Genomic DNA, 21482 nt, shown 5'->3' with positions numbered 1-21482 from the left:
TCCAAAACCAAATGTATGAATCCCACTGACAAGCATTTGCTAAACCAGAGTCCTGCACGGTTCCTTTTTTGCAAGCACAGTTCAGGACCCGACCCGTTACCCACAATTCTCCAAGTCAAATCCCACGACCAGACCCGTCATCTGTGATTAAATACACATGCTACATACAGAGTCAGGTGTGGAAACCCTGTAACTGCTCATGGTCCCCTGGCCTCTGTGTCAGGGTGGTTATGACAAAGGCAGAACAGCTCTCTTTCTCTCTCTCTCTCTCTCTCTCTCTCTCTCTCTCTCTCTCTCTCTCTCTCTCTCTCTCTCTCTCTCTCTCTCTCTCTGTTTACCTCCTTCCTCTCCTGTACAGTAAGTGAGGGGTGAGTTGAGGACATGAGATGAGCTAATACTCATCATGTGGTCACAGTATTACATTTTCCGATAAGTGTGTGTGTGTGTGTGTGTGTGTGTGTGTGTGTGTGTGTGTGTGTGTTTGTGTGTGTGTGTGTGTACTAGCGTCAGGGTTGAGGCTTGGTCAGTCCACTGGGAGTCATATTTTACATTTAGCTGCTCTGTGTCTGACATCAGTCCGAGCCGGGCCTGTGTATCTACAGTAAACATCCTGATCAGATTTTGCAGCCTCATACTTGAATGGATGTAGCACCATTGTAGAGTAGGAAGTTAATATGGGTGTGTATGAAGAATGACAGTGTTGATATGGATCACTATGAGAACGCTCCTCAGAGAGATGAGGTCTGTCTTTGTCTGCTCTGGTAAAACTGATAAATTTGCCTTTTATTAAATGGTCAGCGTTTTATATGAAGTCATTTCTGTCCAGATTTTAAAATGGGTGTGGAGGGTTACACATAACTCTTAGATGTATAATGTCGTCTGTAGCTGTGGAGGATGTTTCCCAAGGTAGCGCAAATAACTGTGAGCTGGAGCCTGAGTCATTGTGGGATGGAGCCTTGGTGGAGTAACACATCAGGTTTTCTTTTCTTGGACTGTTTTTAGTGAAAGTAAATGTCGCCAATCTTTTCATCAATCATTAAGCAAATTGTTTCCAAATGTGTGTGTTTCCATACGACAGTGTAGCCCCGGTGTTTTCAAACCAAAACGAGAAAGGCAGCGTTTCCAAAGTTCTCCTAAGCAGATGTGATGCATTTTAAATCGAAGTTGTATTAATGTGGATGTGGCTGAAGACTGTTGAAGAGAAGCTCTGTGAGGTTTGAAAGAAGTGGGCATCTAGGAGGCTTTGGGAGCTCTAACACAAGATTCCATTGAGTTACTTAACGACGGCTGTAGTTGACCCACACATGGGACCTAAAGTAAGAATATAGTATCCACCTCTCCTACACTCACTTTCTCTATTCTCTTTTTTAAAGTGTCTTTAATGACCCAACTTTAAGGGATCGTATATGAATGGAAAGTTTTGTGTTCTGCCACATAAGAGAGAAAAATGGAGAAAGCACAAAATAACCTGGCATTAAAACAACAGAATACAGATGCAAATTGTTGCTTTTATTGTACCACATTTTGACAGTTTAATGAGGTTACACAAAGGATTCCAGGAAATCCACAACATGAGATGAAAATCAGTGAAAGAGAACGGTACATTAAATCATTACCATTATTATTTATTTGAACTGTGGCTCTTACTAATGAGCCGTGTATTTTCATGGTCTGTTTGTCAACGGGCTGTTTGACCTGCTCACAATTCTTCTATTCTCGTTTTAGGTGATTTTTGATATTATCTTTAGCGTTACACAGAAACCGTGGAGGTTAAAGTGTGAGTTTTAGGAATCGACATTAGCATGATGTTATCACATGTTACTTTGTTCTGTTCTCATGCACTGTGTTAATTTTCTTATGCTGTGGAATGGCTTGTTGTGCACACTGAATCAAAGGCATTTCAAACCCCTTGCTCCCCTCTGCCCTCTCCCCCAAGACCAGATGGTGTCTCTTAGAGCCATCTAATGAATATTGATATGAGGGGTCTTGGTTAACAACAGGGGGGGTACAGATGCCACCCCAGAGACCCCCAAAATTGGCATTTAGTAAAGGTCTGCTGTGAGGGGACTGGGTGTGGATGGATTTGGTTTTGGAGAAAGGGAGTATTTGGATCTTAAAGGGCCCCATCATCACGAAACAAAGCGGTTTTCTCATGCACATTAGCTGCCACATGTCCCACATTGGTCCGCCGTCTCACAGAAATTAATATGGATTAGGAGATGATGAATATGAGTCGCCTGGGTGACGGCATTCAGAGGATCCTTTATGATTTGCAGTGGAGTAGAAAAAATGGTTTTAGAATATAGTAAAAGTGACGGACTGAGAGGAGGAGTGCTCGTAGAGGGAAAAGAGATGGACAGGTTAAGCTACTGGGCAGCATTAAGACTCTGGCATAGCTCCAATGTCTAAAGCTGCTCTCCTGAAGGCCTCAGCTCAGCTCAGCCCCGGCTGACCAGGAGGCTGATCCACCGCCAGCACCCTGGGCCGGTCAGTCTGATCTCTGGACACTGGGGGGGAGATTTCTTCATTGAAGAGTTTTTTTTTAATGCCACTTCAGTTTTCAAGTGCCAGGAGTCCCGGTTGGTGCATCATGAGTAAAAGTAATTGTGTTGCTGCCCTCCAGCGGGTCCTTGTGCATGCAGACCAGCTGTAGCCCCCTGCTGCCACTTTATTGAGAATAAACACTCATTCAGATCGCAAGTGGATCAAAGTGCTGATGCTGCTGCACCAGGGAAATATCTTGGGACACAACACCAGTTTGTCTGTTTGGCATGGAATAGACTTTTTCACTTTTTTAAATCCAAACCCTTGTTGTATTTCATACCCTCTGCAATTTGTCAGGAAACATTAGTAGGGACGTTGAACTTATCCACACACACACACACCATTAGAGATGATGAAGTGAGGCTATGTCCGCTATTAATAACTCAAACTAGACCTCGGTGGCTGTAAGGCTAAGGGGCAGACAGGGAGAGAAAGGCAGAGGAAGGGAGAGATGTGAAGGAGGGGAGAATGGTAGGGACAAAGGGGTGAGGAAGATCCCGGGAGAAAGGGATGCATGCGATGCAGAAGAGGGTGAGAGGAGCAGTGCATTGGATGGGTTGTTTTAGCTTTTTCACTGTGAGGACGCAACCTCTGCTGTCAAATGCAGCCCCTGTGGCACTCACATGAAGGGACAGACCGTCAGATGGATGGACGCTGCTGAAGGCTTTAATTAGGGGGGAGACAATGACAAATATAACTTTATCAGCCTCAATTACATCAGGAAGTGGAAGTTGGAAGCGTTGACAGTGAACACAAAGAGGTGTGGATTATTTTAAACCCCTAAATAGATTGGACTTTTAGCATATCGAGGACGTAGTTATGAAAAACATTTACACCTTTGTACTAGAATGGCATTCAATGGAGCGCAAGCCTTCACCAAGGCCCATCTGTCACCTTAAATTAAATTAAGCACTACCAAATTGCGCTCACTCAGAGAAATCAGTTCCCCATATATGTCTTATGTTTTTCATCGAGATTCACCCTCACCAAAATGTTTTGCCTTCTTCCCCGGCCTACATCGCATCCTTTCAGCAAGTTTTGTGGTAATCCATCCAATAATGTTTGCGTAATCCTGCTAACAAACAAACAAATGCCAAGGAAAACATAACTTCCTTGAGAGATGTAAAGAGTCTTTCATACAAATGAAATGACCACTGCTATCACATCATTTTTTACACCAGGATATACACTTTATCTTCCATATTAACTTAAGTGTTGTCCTGCTGAACCAAAACAAACAGAAACAAATGGGCAAAACTCCTATATTAATTTATATATTATATTTATTAATGGCTCTAAAATGTATTTCAACCCAAAAATGTAAGCAGATATATATAAGCACACTTGTGTTTGTCTTTGTTGAGAGACGTAGGGGTGGATGCCTCCTGAAAGCTAAACTTTTGACAGCCGTGCTGCTGGTGAGGGGTTTTCTTCCTTTGACAAAAAGAGGGAATTGCAAAGGCTAAGAGCCACCGTGAACGACAGAGCAAAATAGAGAGAGAGACGGGGAGGGAGAACAGAGGGGGGAGGGTATCAGACTCAGGGATAAGGCAGCTGGGACAGGCTGCTTTGGCTGGAAGCAGATCTAATTGTGCACATGTCCTTTCCAAGTCATTTAGACACTGAGCAGGAGAGGAGAGCTTCTCGTTCCTGATCATCCTCAGTCAACCTCAGACTTTCTGCTTTGTTTTTTTAATAATTTTTTCTGTCCACGGACGTTCAGAGCTTCAGGATCTTCACTGTGACATATTTCCTCACAAGTGACACAAGGAGGACTCTAGGATTCTGCTCTGATTGATCACAATCTTTTTGCTTTCCACCTGCTATGGCACTGGTGTAGGCATGGTGGTCTTCTTGAGGAAGAGCATCCACTCTCTGCTGTCTGTCTTCAAGAAGAAGGGTGAGTGCTGACTCACGTGGAGGAATCTGTCAGCCTGTAGCTTTACTCTGCTGACAGACATGAGCCCTGGTTAATGTGACAGTAATACTCGCTGTCATGGTTGCTTTATAGTTTGTTGACGTTTTCCACACTCAAGAAACCTTGCCTGTGCTGTTGAGGCTACATGAGGTGATCCAATTGTTGTGTGTTTTTATTATAATATTATCATGACAACTGCAGATTTCTTGTGTCGGTTGTTGTGTCTGTCTCACAAAAACATATGCGCATACACTGACATGTGAGAATTAGCGTCAAGTGCAATTTTGTGGTCCTCTCTAATGAGATAATGAGCTTAAGGGATTTTTTGACGATCGTCTTAATCAACCCAAAGCCCGAAACCTCCCGCAGGGGTTTGGCGGAACCTATAAGGGATGGCTTCTTCTCCAATTAATCACAACTGATAGTCACAACACCTTTTGTGTGTGCAACGCTTCTCAGAATTCCCTTAAGTTCTTCAATGGGAATTCTTCGACACACAATGACATGAGATTTCCCACAGCCACACACAGGAGTGGGCATTGTGTCTGGGCCGCTACACCTGTGTGAATCTGGAAGGATCAGGGTTGGGAGTGTCTGATACCTCTCACACACACACACACACACACACACACACTTCTACAGTATGTGCATCCACACTCACACAGTATTACCTAACCAGGTCAGACTGAGAGCCAGTGTTGAAAGTGACAAAGGCGGGAAAGCGGACACCGCACAGTGGACTTTGATTAGCTAACAGCCACTTTACACAAATGATTTTCCACAGGTCGTGCTCTCAACATTGAGACCCATCATGTTACACTTGATGCACTGCATGGAGTAGGCCCTCTCGACTGGTTTATGACTGAAAGCACATAGACACCCTTAGAGTTTTGACCATTCCATAAAAGATTGTAATTTGATTTAACTAAGCTAAAGCTGGCCGGTACGAAGCATCAGTTGGATTTGCAAGCGTTGACACTTGACAGTAATCTGGCTTTTACTAACGTTTAATTCTATGTTTAGCTGCTGTTTTACAATAGGTACGGCAAGCATGAATGGAGAGCCCACTCCACTTCCCATAAAGTAGGTCCTGCAGCAGGTGGTCTAGTGGCCTCTTTACATGCAGACCATCCAGATTATTTTATCTCCCAAGGGACTAGCATAGAAGAGCGATACTGTAGGAGATTAGCCAGGCACTAGTTTACTATTGAGTGCCTGGCTTGGACGTCTGCCCTTGAAGCTGCTCAGCTGAGGAGATTTGAAGTGTCCTGTGTCAAACGTGCAGCAATTAACGGAAACAACAGGTGGGAGAGGATTCACAGTAAACCTGTTAAAAGTGTGCGTAAGGTGCAAGGACACTAGTTGAGCTGAGTGTCTTGGTTTGTGTTATTGTATAAGGTGCAAGAGGGCAAGGAAGAGGAAGTTGAGAGACTTGAATGACTTGAACTTAACTGATGAATTGGTCCAAAAGGCAAAACGATAGTAACCCTTTTCCCCTTCAAATGAGTCAACCAACTTTTCTCCTTCATCCCAACAGCTGGCCCCAAAGGAAATGAAGAGCAGAAGAGGTTGGCTGTCCACTACAAGACCTCACAGCACCACCAGGAGAATGTTTTCATCGAGGGCTGCAGACCACAGTACCTGGAGGACCTGCACACTGAGGCTCAGGAGGGACTGAAGATATTACAGCAGGAAGGTCAGACACATTTACCGGCTCTTCAGGGAACACACCCATTCATGTACTGTAATATGTTTCTGTTGTGTTAGACATCATATGTGTATTACTATCAAAGGGATTCAAGTTTTTCGATTGCTGTTTATGGATTACACCTTTTAACTATGATAGTTAGTGTGTGTGTTCAGATTGTGTGTCTTCAATTGGTCCTTTTGTTTTTCACAGAGCACAAAAATGGAGGGAACTTTGCTGACAATGAAAGCATTTCTGTAAGTGAGCCAGACCTCTATGGATCATTTTACCTGCACTTCCTACACAGGCATGCCACATAACTAAATACTGCTGTGTCTGCACGTGTGTGTGTGTGTGTGTGTGTGTATTCCCTGCAGTCCGCAGATACCCTCCGTCCAGAGCAGGATATCAGCTCCAAGGACGGAGGTGGCTCTTCGGAGTCAAGAGCCACTACCGGGAATACTGATACCACAGTAACCTCTTCTGTGTCGACGAGGCCTATGCTCACCCGCCAAGGTAAACAGCAGCTCTCTGTGTGTGTATGTGTGTGTGCGTGTGTGTGTGCTCTTGTACAGCTATCTTTGTGAGGACCATTTTGAGCTTACAAACTATGGATTGAGGACATTTTGGGAAAGTGGGGAGGTTTTGGCGAGTCGTCACTTTCTGACCAACCTGTAATGGACTGTTTGGAGGTTAGGACTTGGTTTAGGCATTTAGTTTGGATGGTTAGGGGCTAGGGAATGCACTATGCCAATTAGTGTCCTCACTCAGATAGAAGTACAAATATGTGTGTGTGTGTGTGTATGTGTGTGTGAGTGTGTGTGTAGACAGGAAACGTCTTTATTTCGTTCATCAAATACCGATACAAATTAATCATAGTACTCGTTAAAGCACTTTCAGTTACTTATTTGGCATGCACATCTCATTCCCATCTGCTTCGTCTGCTCTAAAAGTTATGGTGTGAAATCAAAGGAAGAGGGACTTGATATGCACACCCACTCTCACACACCCCTACACACAACTGTAGGTTTATTTATTTGTTGGTAACTCAAAAGTTATAAGTATCCGTAGACAGCACTGTAGCTGTCTCTGCATATCTCCCTCAGCTGGGAGGCAAAGCATGTCTTTCTGTCTGCTGCATGCAAGAACCATCATTAGTATTCTTATCATATTTCAAACATCCTTTTTTTAAATCCTTAAGCGAATCTGTTCTCCACAAGCTGTGTTTCAATGCTTTATTGTGCAAGGCTCCAGTTATTTAACCAATCTGATGTGCAAAATACACTTTTTTGTTTGGAATAAAATAACCCTCCGCAAATTCAGTTAAAGTTTTGAATTTTTCAGGTTCTACCTTTAAGCCCCTGAATCCAGTGAAACGATTAGATAAGAGCAGGAAGAGAAGCAGGAGGACCACCATCATGGGTATTCCCAACCAGGTCCAGAAAGAGCTTGGTAGGTTTTTAGCATCAACCTTGCATAATAAGACATTATGTATTATTTGTGGGAGACATGTTATTGATAGTGGCGCACCATCTTTCCAGCACTGCACAGAAGCTCCACCTTCCAGCCCCTTGTTTCTGTACAGCTCACTAATCATGATGGGCAGGTCACTGACAGCCAATCAGGTGTTGTTATCATTCCGACGGTTGATGGATCGAATCTGGCAGCAAATAAAGAAGGAGCGAGAGTGCACCTTTCGGAGTTGGAGGTACAGTAAAAGGCTCAAACAGAAATAATTGATTTATTCATCATATGTTTTAACATGCAATGTTATGTAGTTCTTTTTTTTTTTGTAAATTACATGTGAATTATCCACTTTTTAACAGGCCTCCAGAGATGAACTGCTGTTTAGGAAGCATCTTCAGGCTATGTACCAGGATGAGCATTCCCTCAACCACCAGGGCTCCCATCTCTACCCCACGTCTGCTTTGAGACCCAAGTCCCTTGCAGTACCTCACATGACCCATTCCTCCTCCTTCTGTCCTTCAACAATGTTCAGCTTGCTCCAGGAACCCCAGGTAAGAACAAAACCTGGCTGTAAGTAAAGAATAAGTTTAGGAGTTAGTTATCTGAAACTTCAGTCTTCAGTGTCGTGGATTATTATATACATTTACTATAAAACCCTTTTTTTCTACAGGGTCCAGTGATGTCCATATCTCCTCAGGCCACGTATTTGTCTACAATCATCCCTAATGCGGTCTTGCCAGCCTCGGTTGATGTCATAGAGATAGACCGCAGCATCAGTCGGGCCCGTTGCAGCAGTGTCCTCCATGGTGGTAGCATATGCACTGTAAGCAGAAGCAGCCTCGCATCCAGAGAGTCATCAGTCAGCCCTTTGTTATCCAGAAGATCGGATGGTGATGGTTTCCAGACTGACCATTCCCTCAACGACTCCACACAGATGACCATGTTGACTTCAGGGTCAAACTGGAGCATGTCACAGTCTTCAAAGACCATGATTTCCAACTCCTCCCCTATATCCTCAAAGGGGAGCACGCACAGTGATAACTACCATAGAGTGTGTCATAATGGACAGGAAAGCCACCAACAGCACTCTGGTGGAGATCAAGACCATGTCAGTCTGTGTAGCTCACTTAGCGGGATTATCAGCATCAATAGTAAAAGTGAAAGTCTTGTTACAGTTCAAGGATCAGAGTCTGGTGTATCAGGCTCAGTTACTGCTGGGGAGGATGCAAAGAACAAGCGTAATTTCATTCGTAATCTTTCAGTTATGAAAACCAAGCAACCCCCAGCACCTCCACAGAGAACAAACTCTCTCCATAGTAACAAGATCAAGAGCAGCTCCAGGTTTCTTGTGGAAAGTAAAGATCTTAATGACTCATTGTCCGGAGAGGTGGAAACTGCTACAGAAAACAATGTAGCAAATGATGAGATGAAATTGGTCTCTCGTGCCAGTAAGATCACCACTGTTCTATCGAACTCTACTGGGTCCAGCTCTCTAGATGTTTCTTCAAGTTCTCTGAGCCCCACACAGATCTCTTCTAAAGAGATTGAAGGGCCACCAGAGCCACAGTCAGAATCCAGGAGCTCCTCCCCACAGAAAGCTCCCACAGAAATCGGGAAATTTGAACGGACCATGTCCCCTTCCAGTGGGTACTCCAGCCAGAGTGGAACTCCAACGCTTTCCCCTAAAGGTATCTCTCCAACCTCCCCTGAGAAACAGAAGAAACCCATTAAACCCGAGAGATCAATGTCCAGGGCTTCATCCTCAGCAGCTTCGCCTTCCTCCTCTCTCACATCTCTATCATCCGGTACATCTGAGCCAGTACATCCCGATGTATCCACAAGTAGCCAAAATATTCCTCCAAAGGGAACTTCACCCACAAATGACCTCGCACCAAATAACAATTCATCAAATTTGAGAGTAGAATTCAGTGAGTTGTTGAACATCCCACCACCTCCCAAAGTCAAAGCACCATGCCCTCCTCCTCCAGAGACATGGGTACACAACAGACGGACCGTTGAGCTCCTGTGTGGGTCCAACTCCAGTGTAAGCAAAGACACCCACAAACCCCCAACGATACTGGACAGCACAGTTAAACAGGTAGGAACCCAGAATAAACCCAGAAAGGAGATCCAAGTTTTAGTTGAAAAACAGACAGCTATAGTCCCACCTGTCTTGGAACTATCAGAAAGTGATGCAAAGCCTGAGACATTGTTAGCAACAGATCCCGAAGATGTCCACAAGGAGCAAGAGAAGGGGGAATGTCCAGGTGCTGAAAAAGACAGAGTAGAATCAAGTGCAGATGTTCAGAGACAAGAGCAGAGTAGTAGCACCGTAGTGAAGAGCGCCAAGAATCAGGAGACAACTCCGAAGAAAGATCCCCCTCCTGTGATGAAGAAACCCTCGACAATATTGCAAAGAGAGGAACTGCTGTCAACAGAGCAGGTAGAGAGGCAACAAGGGGAAATGAGTAGTACCCCGATAGAAGTTGATTTGGCTGATGAGAAACTTGCCACCTCCTCACAGAATGGGATAACGGATATAGTTGAGAAGAGTGATAATGAGACAGACAGAAATGAGGTCCCATCCCTGCAGACACTTTCTGCAGAAGACCCCAAAGTTAATACGGTCTCACCACCACATACCCCTCCCCCACCATACCACCCCAAACCGCCTCCCTCAAGAAAAACCCCACCCTCATCAGTGTCTATGCCACCAGGCGAATTCCAGAGGGTACAGGAGGAGATCCAAGCTGTTGAGTCTTGCTGGCCGCCTCCTCCACCTCCTTTGGAAGGGGACTCAGTCTTTGAAGGAGGAGATGAGGTAGATTTTCCTCCTCCGCCGCCACCATTTGTAACAGATGTGCAAGATGTGATGGACAGTTGTGTCAAAAAGCTGGACATCCTTAATGAGTCGACCATGGCTGCTGAGGAAGTTGGAGAGACAAACAAAGATTCAAGCCAAGATGGGACATCAGTACAGGGAGAAAGTTCAGATTTGCCTGTTGCTGTTGCACAATCAGCAGTAGAAGAAAGCAAACCAGAGGTTGTTGTGCAACTTTCAGAATCTAACAGTGTTCAAGAGATTTCTTGCAAACCAGTGCAGGACATTTCATCTGTTTCAGATAGTGCCCCACATGCCCCAGTGGAGGCACCTCCTTTACCACCAATTACAAGAGCAGAGAACACTGTATCAGTCTCGGCTTTAGTTCCCTCCAGCACTTTTCTGAGGCGAGACTCTCTTAAAATTGAAGATCAGTCTTCCTGTGGGCCACCCGTCAGTGTCCAAACTCCCATTATAGTCCCAGTAGCACCTCCTCTACCAGCAGAAAATAAAACCCATGGAGTTAATTTCAGGAGGCAGCCCAGTGCAGCAAACCGGGACACCAGGAGCAAGGAGTTACTTTCCCGCCACAAAAGTGCACCCATTCCTAAAGAGGATGCAAATATACCACTGGTCACCCCCTCCCTGCTTCAGATGGTTCGCCTCAGAACAGTCGACATGACTGAAGATCAGGTAAACACTTCCTCTGAGGACAAACTGACAAACCAGGGAGCTCCAGTTCAGGAGAGTTGCCAAGTCTCAATCCCAGGACATCAAAATATTCCACAAAAGCCCATTCGCAAGTCTCTGTCTCTAAAATCTCCAATTCATACAGTAAAAACTCCCTCTGTGACATTAAACAGCCCTTCCATGCGCTTACAGGAAGCCATACGAATGAAAACCGCAGCAATGTCGTCAAGGGATTGTCTTCCATCCAGACTGGGTGTGAGATCACCTACATACAGCTGTGTGAGTAAACCAGGAGCTGTGTCTGTCAAGTCACCTGAAGGAAACGACATAAACATGTCCCCAGCCTCTACAGCCAGCTTCATCTTCTCCAGGAGCACCAAAAAGGTTGTCATTGAGACTACAGCTGCCACCTCGTCTGAAGCACAGGCAAGTCTGAAGCAAAGCTTAGCGGCCGAGCTCATGCAGATGTCTGACCAATCAAGAGCTGCCACTTTCTCCAATGGTGGGGTGAAGTGTGACAAAGTCCCCCCACCGGTCGCAAAGAAGCCAGCGCATGGCAGCATCAGTCCTTCACAGCACTATCCCACCTGTTCAGGCAGGATAGAGTACAGTGTCGAAGGAAGTGGAGCAATCGGAGGAGCACAACAGACGAGCGGGATAACGCCCCCTGAGACAACAAGTAAGAATTATAACATTACTTGTCACTCTGATGTATCTTTTCTTAAAGCCAGGGTTGAAAGTACTGGAAAAACTTGAAAGAGCAGGCTACTGTGGCAAACGTCGAAGCCACGGGGCTCCCCACACACAGCCAGAGACAAGCATGGTGCTTTTCAGCATACTTTATTAAATCAACACAAAACCCTAAACTTAATGTACCAGCACTAGCTGCTAGATTCTTGGCTCTGCTCAGTGTCTGTGTCCATCACTCTTGTGTCTGTGTTCTGAGTGTCTTTGAGGCAGCTGCTGCCTTTTAAACCTGAGGATCAAACAGCTCTCCCCTGCACAGTTTGATCCTCCAGTGCAGGTGAAGTTGCTCTCCCAGCTACCTCCACAGCTACATTTTTTTAAATACAACCAATACATCCCATCCCCTCCCTTGGCTCTCTCATCAAAGCCACGCCCCCTAAAAACACATGAAGGTGCACTGCTTTACAGCTGCTGGAAGCCGACTTTTCTGCAACTCGTATTCCTACTTCTGACTATCGTCTCTCCATCAGTCCTAGTCTGTGATTATGAAAGTAACAGACAGGTTTGCCAACCAATAATTGTAATCTTACATTCCTACAAGAGCTTTGTTTTGGCAGAAATGACTTACCAACCCTACCTTTAAGTGCTTAAGGATGACCACTGCCCTTATCAGGTTTGAGTGTGCTGCTGCTGAGTATGTGCTAGCTTAGATCAATAACTGATGCGGAATGCAATGTCTAGTATTACCAAGAGACAGCTTAGCACTTTGGCATCGCCTTCAAGGCCATATTTTGCCATCCATACCAACAAGAGAAAAATGGAAACACAGGTCCATCCACCCCTTGCTTCAATCAGCCTGAAGCTCATGCATTAGATCAGCTCAGAATATTCACGATGTGTGCAAGTGTCACTGTGTCATGGCTGTGCAGCAATGTCTTAACGCTCCTGTCTTTTCCCTGCAGCTACAAGAGTGACGGCAGACACAATTGAGACACTGTTTTGAAAAAAGATCTCTGTGGTGATGAAGCGAGGACCAGACTCGTGCCAGAGGAACAAGAAAAAACCTTCAAGAAAGTGAAAGGACAACTCACATCGACGACTGACTGACAGTACTGAAAGAAGTTAAGCTTTACTCTCGTCCGAGTGTTGTCATGTGTTAAGTATTCTCCAAAAGCCTTAGCCTATAAAATGGCCTTCCTATATTTATGCAAAAAAATAAGTTGCTCCCAATTTCTATGCCAGCTTTATTCTGGAGTATTTTTCTACACTATAGTTTATCTCTTATTAAGGCCCCTCAGGATGAAATGGTGTACAATGGCTGAGCTGTAAATATTTGGCTTGTGTGAGATCACCTCCTAGAGGTTGGATTAGGTAGTGGTCACTGCAGCTCAAGAGTTTGAACCAGAAAGCATTTCTGTACTCAAGTTTAGTGTCTTTAGTGTTTCCCTTTTGTAATATAGTACAGATTTTCATGGTGATTAAAGCTGACAATGAGATCCACTATGAGACTAATCAGCATTTATCACCTTCTTTGCTTAAAGATCTGAGAACAGGCAAATTATGATATTCAGTTTTTCTCCTGGCTTTCACTGTGTAGACAGATCTGAAATAGGATCTGCAAAAAAAAGGGATTGCTGCATACTCATAAGAACGAGGGAGACGTTTACTCAGTTAGGACGGCAACATTTTTGTAAAGCTACAGATTATAAACCATGAAGACTTAACACAGACTTAGGCTTCTACACAATCTCTTTCTTTAGATATAGTGAGGGTGAATACGCCTCATTCTGACATTTTTTTGGAAGCAGTAACACAAGCAAACTATTTATTTATGTGTGGTTGTTTCCACTTGTAGCACTGTCTGACACCTTTTCCTACCAAATATGAAATATTTAAGAATTTATGTCATCTGATTAAACACTTATAGGGCTATGGATTCGATGAATGGCCCCAGATGATTTGATACACTGGAGTAGGCCAAGTGTTAGGTCAGTTTTTTTGTTTATTAAATGTTCTCTATCGAAATCTTTGGCCCAGGCCTTTTTTATGGAAAAGTGGAACTCGTTACTATTTGCACAAAATGCTTTCCCCCAGCAAAATCATCATTGTGTGGATTATCCTGACTCTTCTTAATGGGCCAAAAATAAAAATCAACATTTTGATGATTATAAAGAATTATGTACAGTTAATACTTCTATAAATAAAAATCTAAGTGTATTGTATGTCTTCTGCTTTTTTTCCATTAAGCATCTATACAAACATATGGTTACTGTTCTTCTCACACATTTCTCTGATCCAACACAGACCTGAAAATAAATCCTTAAATCCTGCAGACCACTGCATTCCACATTTATTTCATATATGACATGTTGTATTATTGGAGTTTTACAGTTAATGTCCAGAGTTTGATTTAACGTACAACACTGCACCAATTGCACCCGACCTATAGCACTTGGCAAATAGTCCCCCCCCAATGTTTGATGTCAGAAACCCACAAAACCTTATATGGTTCGGTAAATTGCTTTCCACTGCCCTGATATTGACCCTGGAGGCAAATTAATAACACTTCAATTTTACACCGAAAAGCACTGAAGTCCCTTTTTAAAACACCTGAGATTCCTTATCATCTACTTCCAGGGATGAGAATCTGATGCTTCAACATTCAAGTAAATCATTCCTTGCATCTGAATAGGCCCAGTTTCGCCAGTTTGCAGAACATGTGTTGTATTTGTAAATTAAAAGCATTTGTAAAACCAGCAACACCCAGTAAATAAAGAGGAACTAATGAAACAGCGGTTGATTAGTAAAATTGTTTATCACGAGTGACTCAGTGACGCTTAAATATCCTTAAGTCAAAGCATGGTAACAGATTTCGTCAAAGCATCAATGTCTCATTTCTCCAAGAAAACATCCAGATGAGGTTGGACCGTTGTCGCCATGGCAATTTAGTGATGAAGGTAATGTTGATATAAGGTAGCCGGCAGATGCTGCTTGGGTGATGTGAGTGAATTTAACTGATGTTGCCTCCTTTCAGTGTTTTACACGTGATCTGTCCGAGTTTGGTCATCAGCTGATTGTCTTTCCACTGAGCTACACACCCGTCTGACACCTTCAGGTCAACCTGGGGAAAGACAAGAAGAATTAAATCAATATGACATTATGCCATGTAAGGAAATTGTTACTCAATACGAACATATTAATCAATATTTAACTAGAATGACCTCACTGCAGTTGTATGCCTCTGCCAACCAGTGCAGTTTCTATGTATATATTTCTACTTACTTTTTTTCCAGATCATATAAAGGTCACTTTGACAACTGAAACATAATCCCTTTTTTTTCTTTGAGTCCAAGTGACAACTGATCCGAAGTTGAAGAAACTCCCTAAAGCAGTCTTAAGATATCACATTCAATAGGCCACTCTGACCTTTGACCACTGAAATCTAATCAATTCATCAGTGAGTCCAAGTGAGTTCTGCCAGATGTAATGAGATCCCCTACTGGCAGTCCTAATGTGTCACATTCACTTGGCCTTTGACTGACTGTTGCCGGCGTGGAGACATAAAATTGGCTCCTCTAGTATGTAAAAGTAAAATCATATTGAAAACGTACCTGCAGTCTCTCCCACACCTTCTTCTTCGGGTTGAGTCTTTCATCGGCTTTGCCCGTCTCATATCCCTCCACAAAGACCCGTTCACCTGGAGATGAACCCGATGGAGGGTCGAGAGGCTCCACCCTCCTTGGCTCCCCTTCACTGGAAATCAGACAACCAGAGAGAGTGAAGAGGATAGAAGATGAAGCTGAAGTACAAGCTGAATTTTTCTTTGTGCAAAAAAAGAAAGGAAAAGCACTCACATGGCGGCACACAGCAGCATGGCCTGAGACTCGACGCCTCGCATCTTCTGGGGTTTCAGGTTGCACAGCAGCAGCACCAATCTGTCCTGCAGGTCCTCCGGTGAAAGGTAGGCCACCAGACCGCTGACCACCGTCCTCGGCTCTGCCTCACCCACGTCGATCTTCTCCAGGTAAAGCGAATCAGCGTCTGGATGCTGAGCCGCACGGAGGAGAAACCCGTGAGAGGAATGTGATAATGACGCATAAGCAAATCACAAACTGAGATTATATATTGATCATCTGCTCAGTCATCAAGTTACAATCTCTTTGCTCTACCCTCTCCACACTGATGATCTTGCCAACTCTGATGTCCAGTCTGGAGGGAGCCAGCTCATCATCCTCTCCTCCTCCTGCTTTGGCACCTTTTCCTCCTGATTCTAAATATAGAAAACACAGCCACATAAATAACAATAAGTCTCCTCACACAGCAAATCTGCCAACGAGTCAATCAGCTGTGTGTGCGTTGAAATTTGCACTGACTTGTCTTTGAGGGGTTGGGGTAGGCAGTGTTTGTAAGCTTGCGGAGCTCCGGCGACTCAAACTTCTTTCGGATTGGATCCAGCAGTTGGTTTAGCGAGACTTCCACAGAGGCCTTCAGGTCTCCTGGATGAATCAGCTGAGAAGACCAGAGATCATCGACGATTAGACCGTGAAGAGAAAATCATTCACTTTAGATGAGATATTATTTATAAAGCATTTTTCAGTATTCTTCAATGGTCCAGTAAGACTGTGATTTACCTCCTCAGCAAACTCCTTCTCCACCTCCTCAAACGCTGTGTAGACTTTCTCTCCACCCCACTTGGGGTCTCTTTTGATACGGAACTCTAAAAGACACATGGACCGCACATATTAACTCATTTTGTATTCTTCATACAGGACAAAGAGAAGCTAAGAAAACAGATTATAGGATGAGTTGTTTTTTACCTCCACGTAGAGGGAAGACGACGTGTTTGACAAAGGAGAGGACGCCGTTATTCTGGATGTTACCAGGCTCACAGAACGCCTTCTTCAGCTTCTTCTTCACGTCTTCTTTGGAGTCCAGCAGGTCAATCTTTGACTCCTGCCGCCGCAAAGAGATAAAGACGTGATGACTGGTCACAGGCATCAAGAAAAGTGTACATAGAAATATGATCATCACTTTTCCCTGTGAAAAATACATTAACTAACAAAACTTACATCTTCTGAAGAGCTCATCTTGGCTCCTGTCAGTCCCGGTACCATCGGGTTCATCAGATGTGCCCGTTTAGTATAACCGAGAGACGGCAAGTACTGGAGACAGAAAAAAAACACTTTAGATTTTAAAGACCTTATTCAGACTGTTTCATGAGCTCTTGTCCTTGTGATATCAACAATTGCAGTTTTCTTTTTTATTTAATCATTTATCATAAAGAAATGGTTAAACTGAACTTCAATTATATTTATTTTTCACAAGTGTTTTAGTATAGTAAGAAAGGCAAATTTGTTTTATTCCTTATTATCAGTATCGGCATCGATTTCGGTCTGGCTTCAGTAAGAAGTGTGAGTAATGGAGGAAAAACAGGGCGGTTAAACTAAATGTGTCTGTGTGGAGGGAGATGTCACCTTCTCTGCCAGGGTGAAAATCTTCCTCTGGTCCACTCCTCCAAACTGGGCGTCCACCTTCAGGTACTCCTCATCCAGAGCCTGACGAGAGAAACGCGTCACATTTACATTTAACAACAAACATTAACCTAAATAAACCCTGTGGTGAGATTCCATAAGTATTTGCTGTTTCATTTGTCAGTTGGTTTAAGAATGTGTTGTTACCTGCAGTCCAGGGTACAGAAGTCCACTCAGCATAGGATGCTCCACCTGTTTGACAACCTCAGCTCCGGCCTTCTTAGCATCATGCTCTGTCACCATGGAGGACAGGCGGTACACATCCAGAGTGTACTCTCTGATAAACATGAACACAAAGTGTGTAGGATGGAGCGTCTGAGACTATTTCACTGAATGTAATATTAAACAAATGTCAGGACAGTCTGGGTGGGAGCAGCGTCTACACAACTGACCTGCTGAGCTGGAAGTCCGTTCCTTTGACAAACTTGAGATTATCCAGAGGCACGCCGATGCTCTCCAGCATGGCCTTGATGACCTGTTCGTAGTACTTCACCCTGAGCTCCAGCAGCTCCCAGGGTGCCTTCATGTTGTCGAGGAAGGCATGCAAGTCTGCGAAGAGAATGGTGACCTGAGGAAAAGAAAAACAAAACAAAAGTAGATTTGTGAGCTGCTGTAAAATGTAAACACAGATTAAATTATATTCTGGATGAAAGACAAGCTGCTCAGTGCAGCGTATCCACCTCACAGCCCGCCTTGAGGAAGTCTGCGATCTTGGACATGGGGACGAAGTAAGCGATATGGGGTTTTCCTGTGGTTGCTGTTCCCCAGTAAACTTTCAGCTCCCTCTCCTGAAGAACCTGCTTCAGCTTCTCCTCTCCAAGGACCTCCTGCAGTGCACAACAAACAAAAACACACACAATCAGAGATCCATGAGACAGAGAGTGGCAGGTGGACTTCAGTCAGCGTGGCCGTATTCAGACCTGGTATTGACATGCGAATAATCTTTTTTTTTTAAATACCAGTCATTATGTGGTGATTAGGGTTAGGGGTTGAGAATGAGATCTCAGTGATCACATGTCAGGACACCTCTAGGACGGATTCTGGGTGTGATCAGACCTGCACGTGCAACCGACCACTGTGGATCGGATGTCTCAGGATGGATTTAAAAACCAGGTCTGAACAGGGTCTGGGAGTATGCGTGTGATGGTTTGTCTTCCTCACCTGAAGGTTCCTCGAGATGAGGTCGAACTTCTCATCTGGACTCAGCTGATCTGCCATGGTGCTGGCTCTTCTGACTGGGAACACAGAGAGGACAGCAGGTCAAGAAGTGGTGTGATAAACAGCAGCAGCAGCAGATTCACTTCATTGAGAGTCTCTGGGTCACATTTAATCAAATCCCTCCAGATGAATGTCCTTATTAAAGCCCAATGACAGAAACCACACGGTAACACCCACTGACACGACTGTTTACACACAGGTACATGCAAGCTGAGCGAGGGTGGGCGTTAGCATTCTCCCCGCATTCCGCCTGACGTTAGCCCTGAACTGAGCTGGACTTTCAGGGTAACGTCACGCTGGTGATGAATCAACACTCAAGCTAAAGCTAAGCGGCTAACTAGCGACCAAACCATGTGCAGCTAACGTCACCGAGCTCCGGTTAAAGCTGCGCCTTGTTCAGTGGCTACACTTACAGCTCGTGTGACGTCAGTTCACCACAAAGACTCAGGGATCAAACTGCTGACTGACCTCAGGACAGGATTTCTTCCAACGGGACGTGTGAGCCGCCGGCAGGGTGGTTGACCAGCGGTTGGACGAGTCTTGCGTCAGCGAGAACTGATGCTCTGCTATCGATTCACTGTGGGATTCAGGGAGAAGCAACCGAGTGACGATCATCTATGTTTGTGCATTACCGCCACCAACCGGTAAAAAGTCTGGATCAAAATGTGTGGAATGCCAAATTAAGTTATGAGCGATTGTTACTTATTATGACTAATTAATGACTAATTATCGAAACGACCGAGAATATTTTCTGTTACATTCATTCTGTGTTGATGTCCACAGATGGATCCAACAAAAGATGATATCATTCCCAGCTTCTATGTCTAAAGATAATATTACATTTGGTGTAATTTTACACAACAAAATGATTAACTCTGTTGTAATGTAAATAATATCTAACAAAGAAGAGGATTATCCAATCATCACCGAATTTTTCTTTTTTCTTAAATGTATTTAAATTATATTTAAAATCTGTGAGATTGTAGAAGACAGCCAAATCACAATTATATACTTTGAAAACCATTCCCACGCAATTAAATAATGAGTCTGAATTATGTTCCCTTATGAAACATTTTATTGTTTATTTATATATATGTGTGTGTGTTTAGCAATAAATATCTATTGATTGTACTTGCTAAATAGTTTTGTGCAAAAAACGCCCAATTATTATATTAACTGTCTATTTTCCTGGATTCTTTGAAATTGATAAATTCCCCAAGATGCCACACATTCATACGAAAACATGTTAAACATCATTCGACTGGACCCCAAACAGGTAATTCAATGATATGTATATATTTTACCATAATGCTTTCTGCTGGTGGAAAGCATAGCGGTAAACAGCAGATAATTACGAGCTTGATCGAGCTGACATAATCTGTAGGTAGATAATGATGGACTGAAACAGCCTGTGTCAATAAGTAATTCAATAAATGCCCTTATAGATAATGAGTGGCTCTGGGTTTGGATATAATATATGTTAACAGTAAGGTTCAGGTTGGGAGACAGGGTTGTGGTTTGGGGAGGGGGCAGCCCTGAATTACTGTACAACAGTACAAATATCCCCCTCAAGGGCTCTATCCCCTGGAGTCAACTTCTACCTCTGCACACTCCACCTGCCATACACCATCAACATCTATATCAACACATATAAATAAAATAAAAAAATTTAAATTTCTTTTTTGTCTTTCCCTCTCTCTCTCTCCTCCGTCAAAAGTATAAAAACGTGACAATGACAAAAAAGTATTAAATGTTTCCTTTGGGATTAATCAATTAGAAGTATTCATCAATCAATCTATCTATCTATTTTGGAGTATGTGTATTGCGACACCAATAAAAGTACCAATGAGATAGAATTAAGGTCATATACTACATTTTCTCTGGTAGTGCTGTTGTTTGAAAGTGTTTATAAGCAATTCACACTTTTTAACACAGAATAAACAATCCCCCTTGTAACAACCGTTACAACCCATCAAGTGTTATTACACTAAATGGTTGATGACTGATCGCCCTGTTCATCCGTCTTCATTAGTGAAATAAATAGGAAATATGACTGAGGACCCACATTTCATTTCTGCGCCTCATCAGATAGAGTAACACTGATGATGCGTTCAAAAGCCTCGTTTTAATCACACTAAATCACACACAGGACACACATCGTATAAAAGAGTAACAAAACAAAGGGAGTTTTCCCCCCAGGGTCCAAGAGGCCCGGGTCGGGTCAGTGTTTGTCGCGAGGATGGAGAGTCAGGTTTCGGGATCCAGGCGCGGGAGCACCGGGAGGATGAGGTTCCCGAACGAGGAGTCCTGAGTGATGAAGAAGCCGGACGAGTGTCCGTGTGCGTGCTGCAGGGCCGCCTTCTGCTGGGCGGCGATGTGCTGCTGCTCGGCGCAGTCCCTCGCGTCCTTCAGGCTCGGTCTGGACGACAGCGCGATGTTGGCTCCGGGGCTGTTCATGGACCCGCTCTGCAGCAGCCGCCTCTTCTCCTTGTCCAGCTCCGCCAGGATGGCAACGCGGGCCTTGTTCGGAAAGCCTGGTCCCGGAGGGTTGGCCGCCATGTTCGCAGCTAGGCAGCGGGGAGAGTCAGCGGGGGCTCCGGTCCATGAACGAGGCTGGTCGCCGTTACTTGTTTATGCGATGAGCTTATTAAGCTAACGGAAGCTAATGTTGCTTACAGACCGGCAGCCCTGAGAACCAGAGGGATGCTACATGCTGACACGGTAAAGCACTTCCGGCTCTTCTCTTCAGCTTCCTGCCTTCCAAAATAAAAGCACACACGTTATCATATAACCTTATATTACAAGTGTCAAGTCATGATTCAATTTTTGTGATAAATCAACTGCTGGTCTTTAACACGTCCTATATATATATATATATATATATATATAAAATATTGTGCCCCTAACATAGATGCTCCC

The 21482-nt window shown here is 44.0% G+C and overlaps 3 protein-coding genes across 7 annotated transcripts in view; 1 reads left to right on the top strand and 2 right to left on the bottom strand.

Annotated features, from left to right (window-relative positions):
• kiaa1522 (KIAA1522 ortholog) overlaps positions 1–14036 on the top strand; it is a 34344-nt gene extending 20308 nt beyond the window's left edge. For 3 of the 4 annotated variants that reach the window (XM_053446168.1, XM_053446170.1, XM_053446169.1), the window contains 8 exons: positions 6000–6158; positions 6363–6406; positions 6527–6665; positions 7494–7601; positions 7691–7857; positions 7976–8167; positions 8287–11806; positions 12777–14036. In XM_053446168.1, coding sequence (XP_053302143.1) covers positions 6000–6158; positions 6363–6406; positions 6527–6665; positions 7494–7601; positions 7691–7857; positions 7976–8167; positions 8287–11806; positions 12777–12817 — 4370 coding nt within the window. In that variant the 3' untranslated portion in view covers positions 12818–14036. The remainder of the gene's footprint in view (positions 1–5999; positions 6159–6362; positions 6407–6526; positions 6666–7493; positions 7602–7690; positions 7858–7975; positions 8168–8286; positions 11807–12776) is intronic. The other variant, XM_053446171.1, reaches the window with a different exon arrangement.
• A 98-nt stretch (positions 14037–14134) lies between these two features.
• Positions 14135–21482, bottom strand: part of yars1 (tyrosyl-tRNA synthetase 1) — a 160576-nt gene continuing 153228 nt past the window's right edge. The window contains exons 2-15 of one of the 2 annotated variants that reach the window (XM_053446172.1): positions 19032–19115; positions 18507–18580; positions 18026–18172; positions 17738–17913; positions 17493–17622; positions 17289–17369; positions 16884–16976; positions 16632–16767; positions 16446–16531; positions 16188–16323; positions 15984–16084; positions 15669–15862; positions 15426–15567; positions 14135–14935 (exon numbers count right to left, since the gene is read on the bottom strand). In XM_053446172.1, coding sequence (XP_053302147.1) covers positions 14825–14935; positions 15426–15567; positions 15669–15862; positions 15984–16084; positions 16188–16323; positions 16446–16531; positions 16632–16767; positions 16884–16976; positions 17289–17369; positions 17493–17622; positions 17738–17913; positions 18026–18172; positions 18507–18563 — 1590 coding nt within the window. In that variant the 5' untranslated portion in view covers positions 18564–18580; positions 19032–19115 and the 3' untranslated portion in view covers positions 14135–14824. Of the gene's footprint in view, positions 14936–15425; positions 15568–15668; positions 15863–15983; positions 16085–16187; positions 16324–16445; positions 16532–16631; positions 16768–16883; positions 16977–17288; positions 17370–17492; positions 17623–17737; positions 17914–18025; positions 18173–18506; positions 18581–18976; positions 19116–21482 lie in introns of those variants that run through there. The other variant, XM_053446173.1, reaches the window with a different exon arrangement.
• Positions 19616–21289, bottom strand: inip (ints3 and nabp interacting protein). The gene has a single exon (XM_053446189.1). It carries the CDS (start codon positions 21120–21122, stop codon positions 20811–20813), a length of 312 nt encoding a protein of 103 aa, XP_053302164.1. The 5' UTR covers positions 21123–21289; the 3' UTR covers positions 19616–20810.

The sequence above is a fragment of the Pleuronectes platessa genome, chromosome 18, assembly GCF_947347685.1.
Source record: "Pleuronectes platessa chromosome 18, fPlePla1.1, whole genome shotgun sequence".
Classification (NCBI taxonomy): domain Eukaryota; kingdom Metazoa; phylum Chordata; class Actinopteri; order Pleuronectiformes; family Pleuronectidae; genus Pleuronectes; species Pleuronectes platessa.
Note: the sequence above shows the minus strand (reverse complement) of the source record. Positions and strands in the feature narration are given on the sequence as shown.

Coding starts and splice junctions, on each gene's coding strand:
- inip (XM_053446189.1), bottom strand. CDS start 21,122: ATGGCGGCCAACCCTCCGGGACCAGGCTTTCCGAACAAGGCCCGCGTT.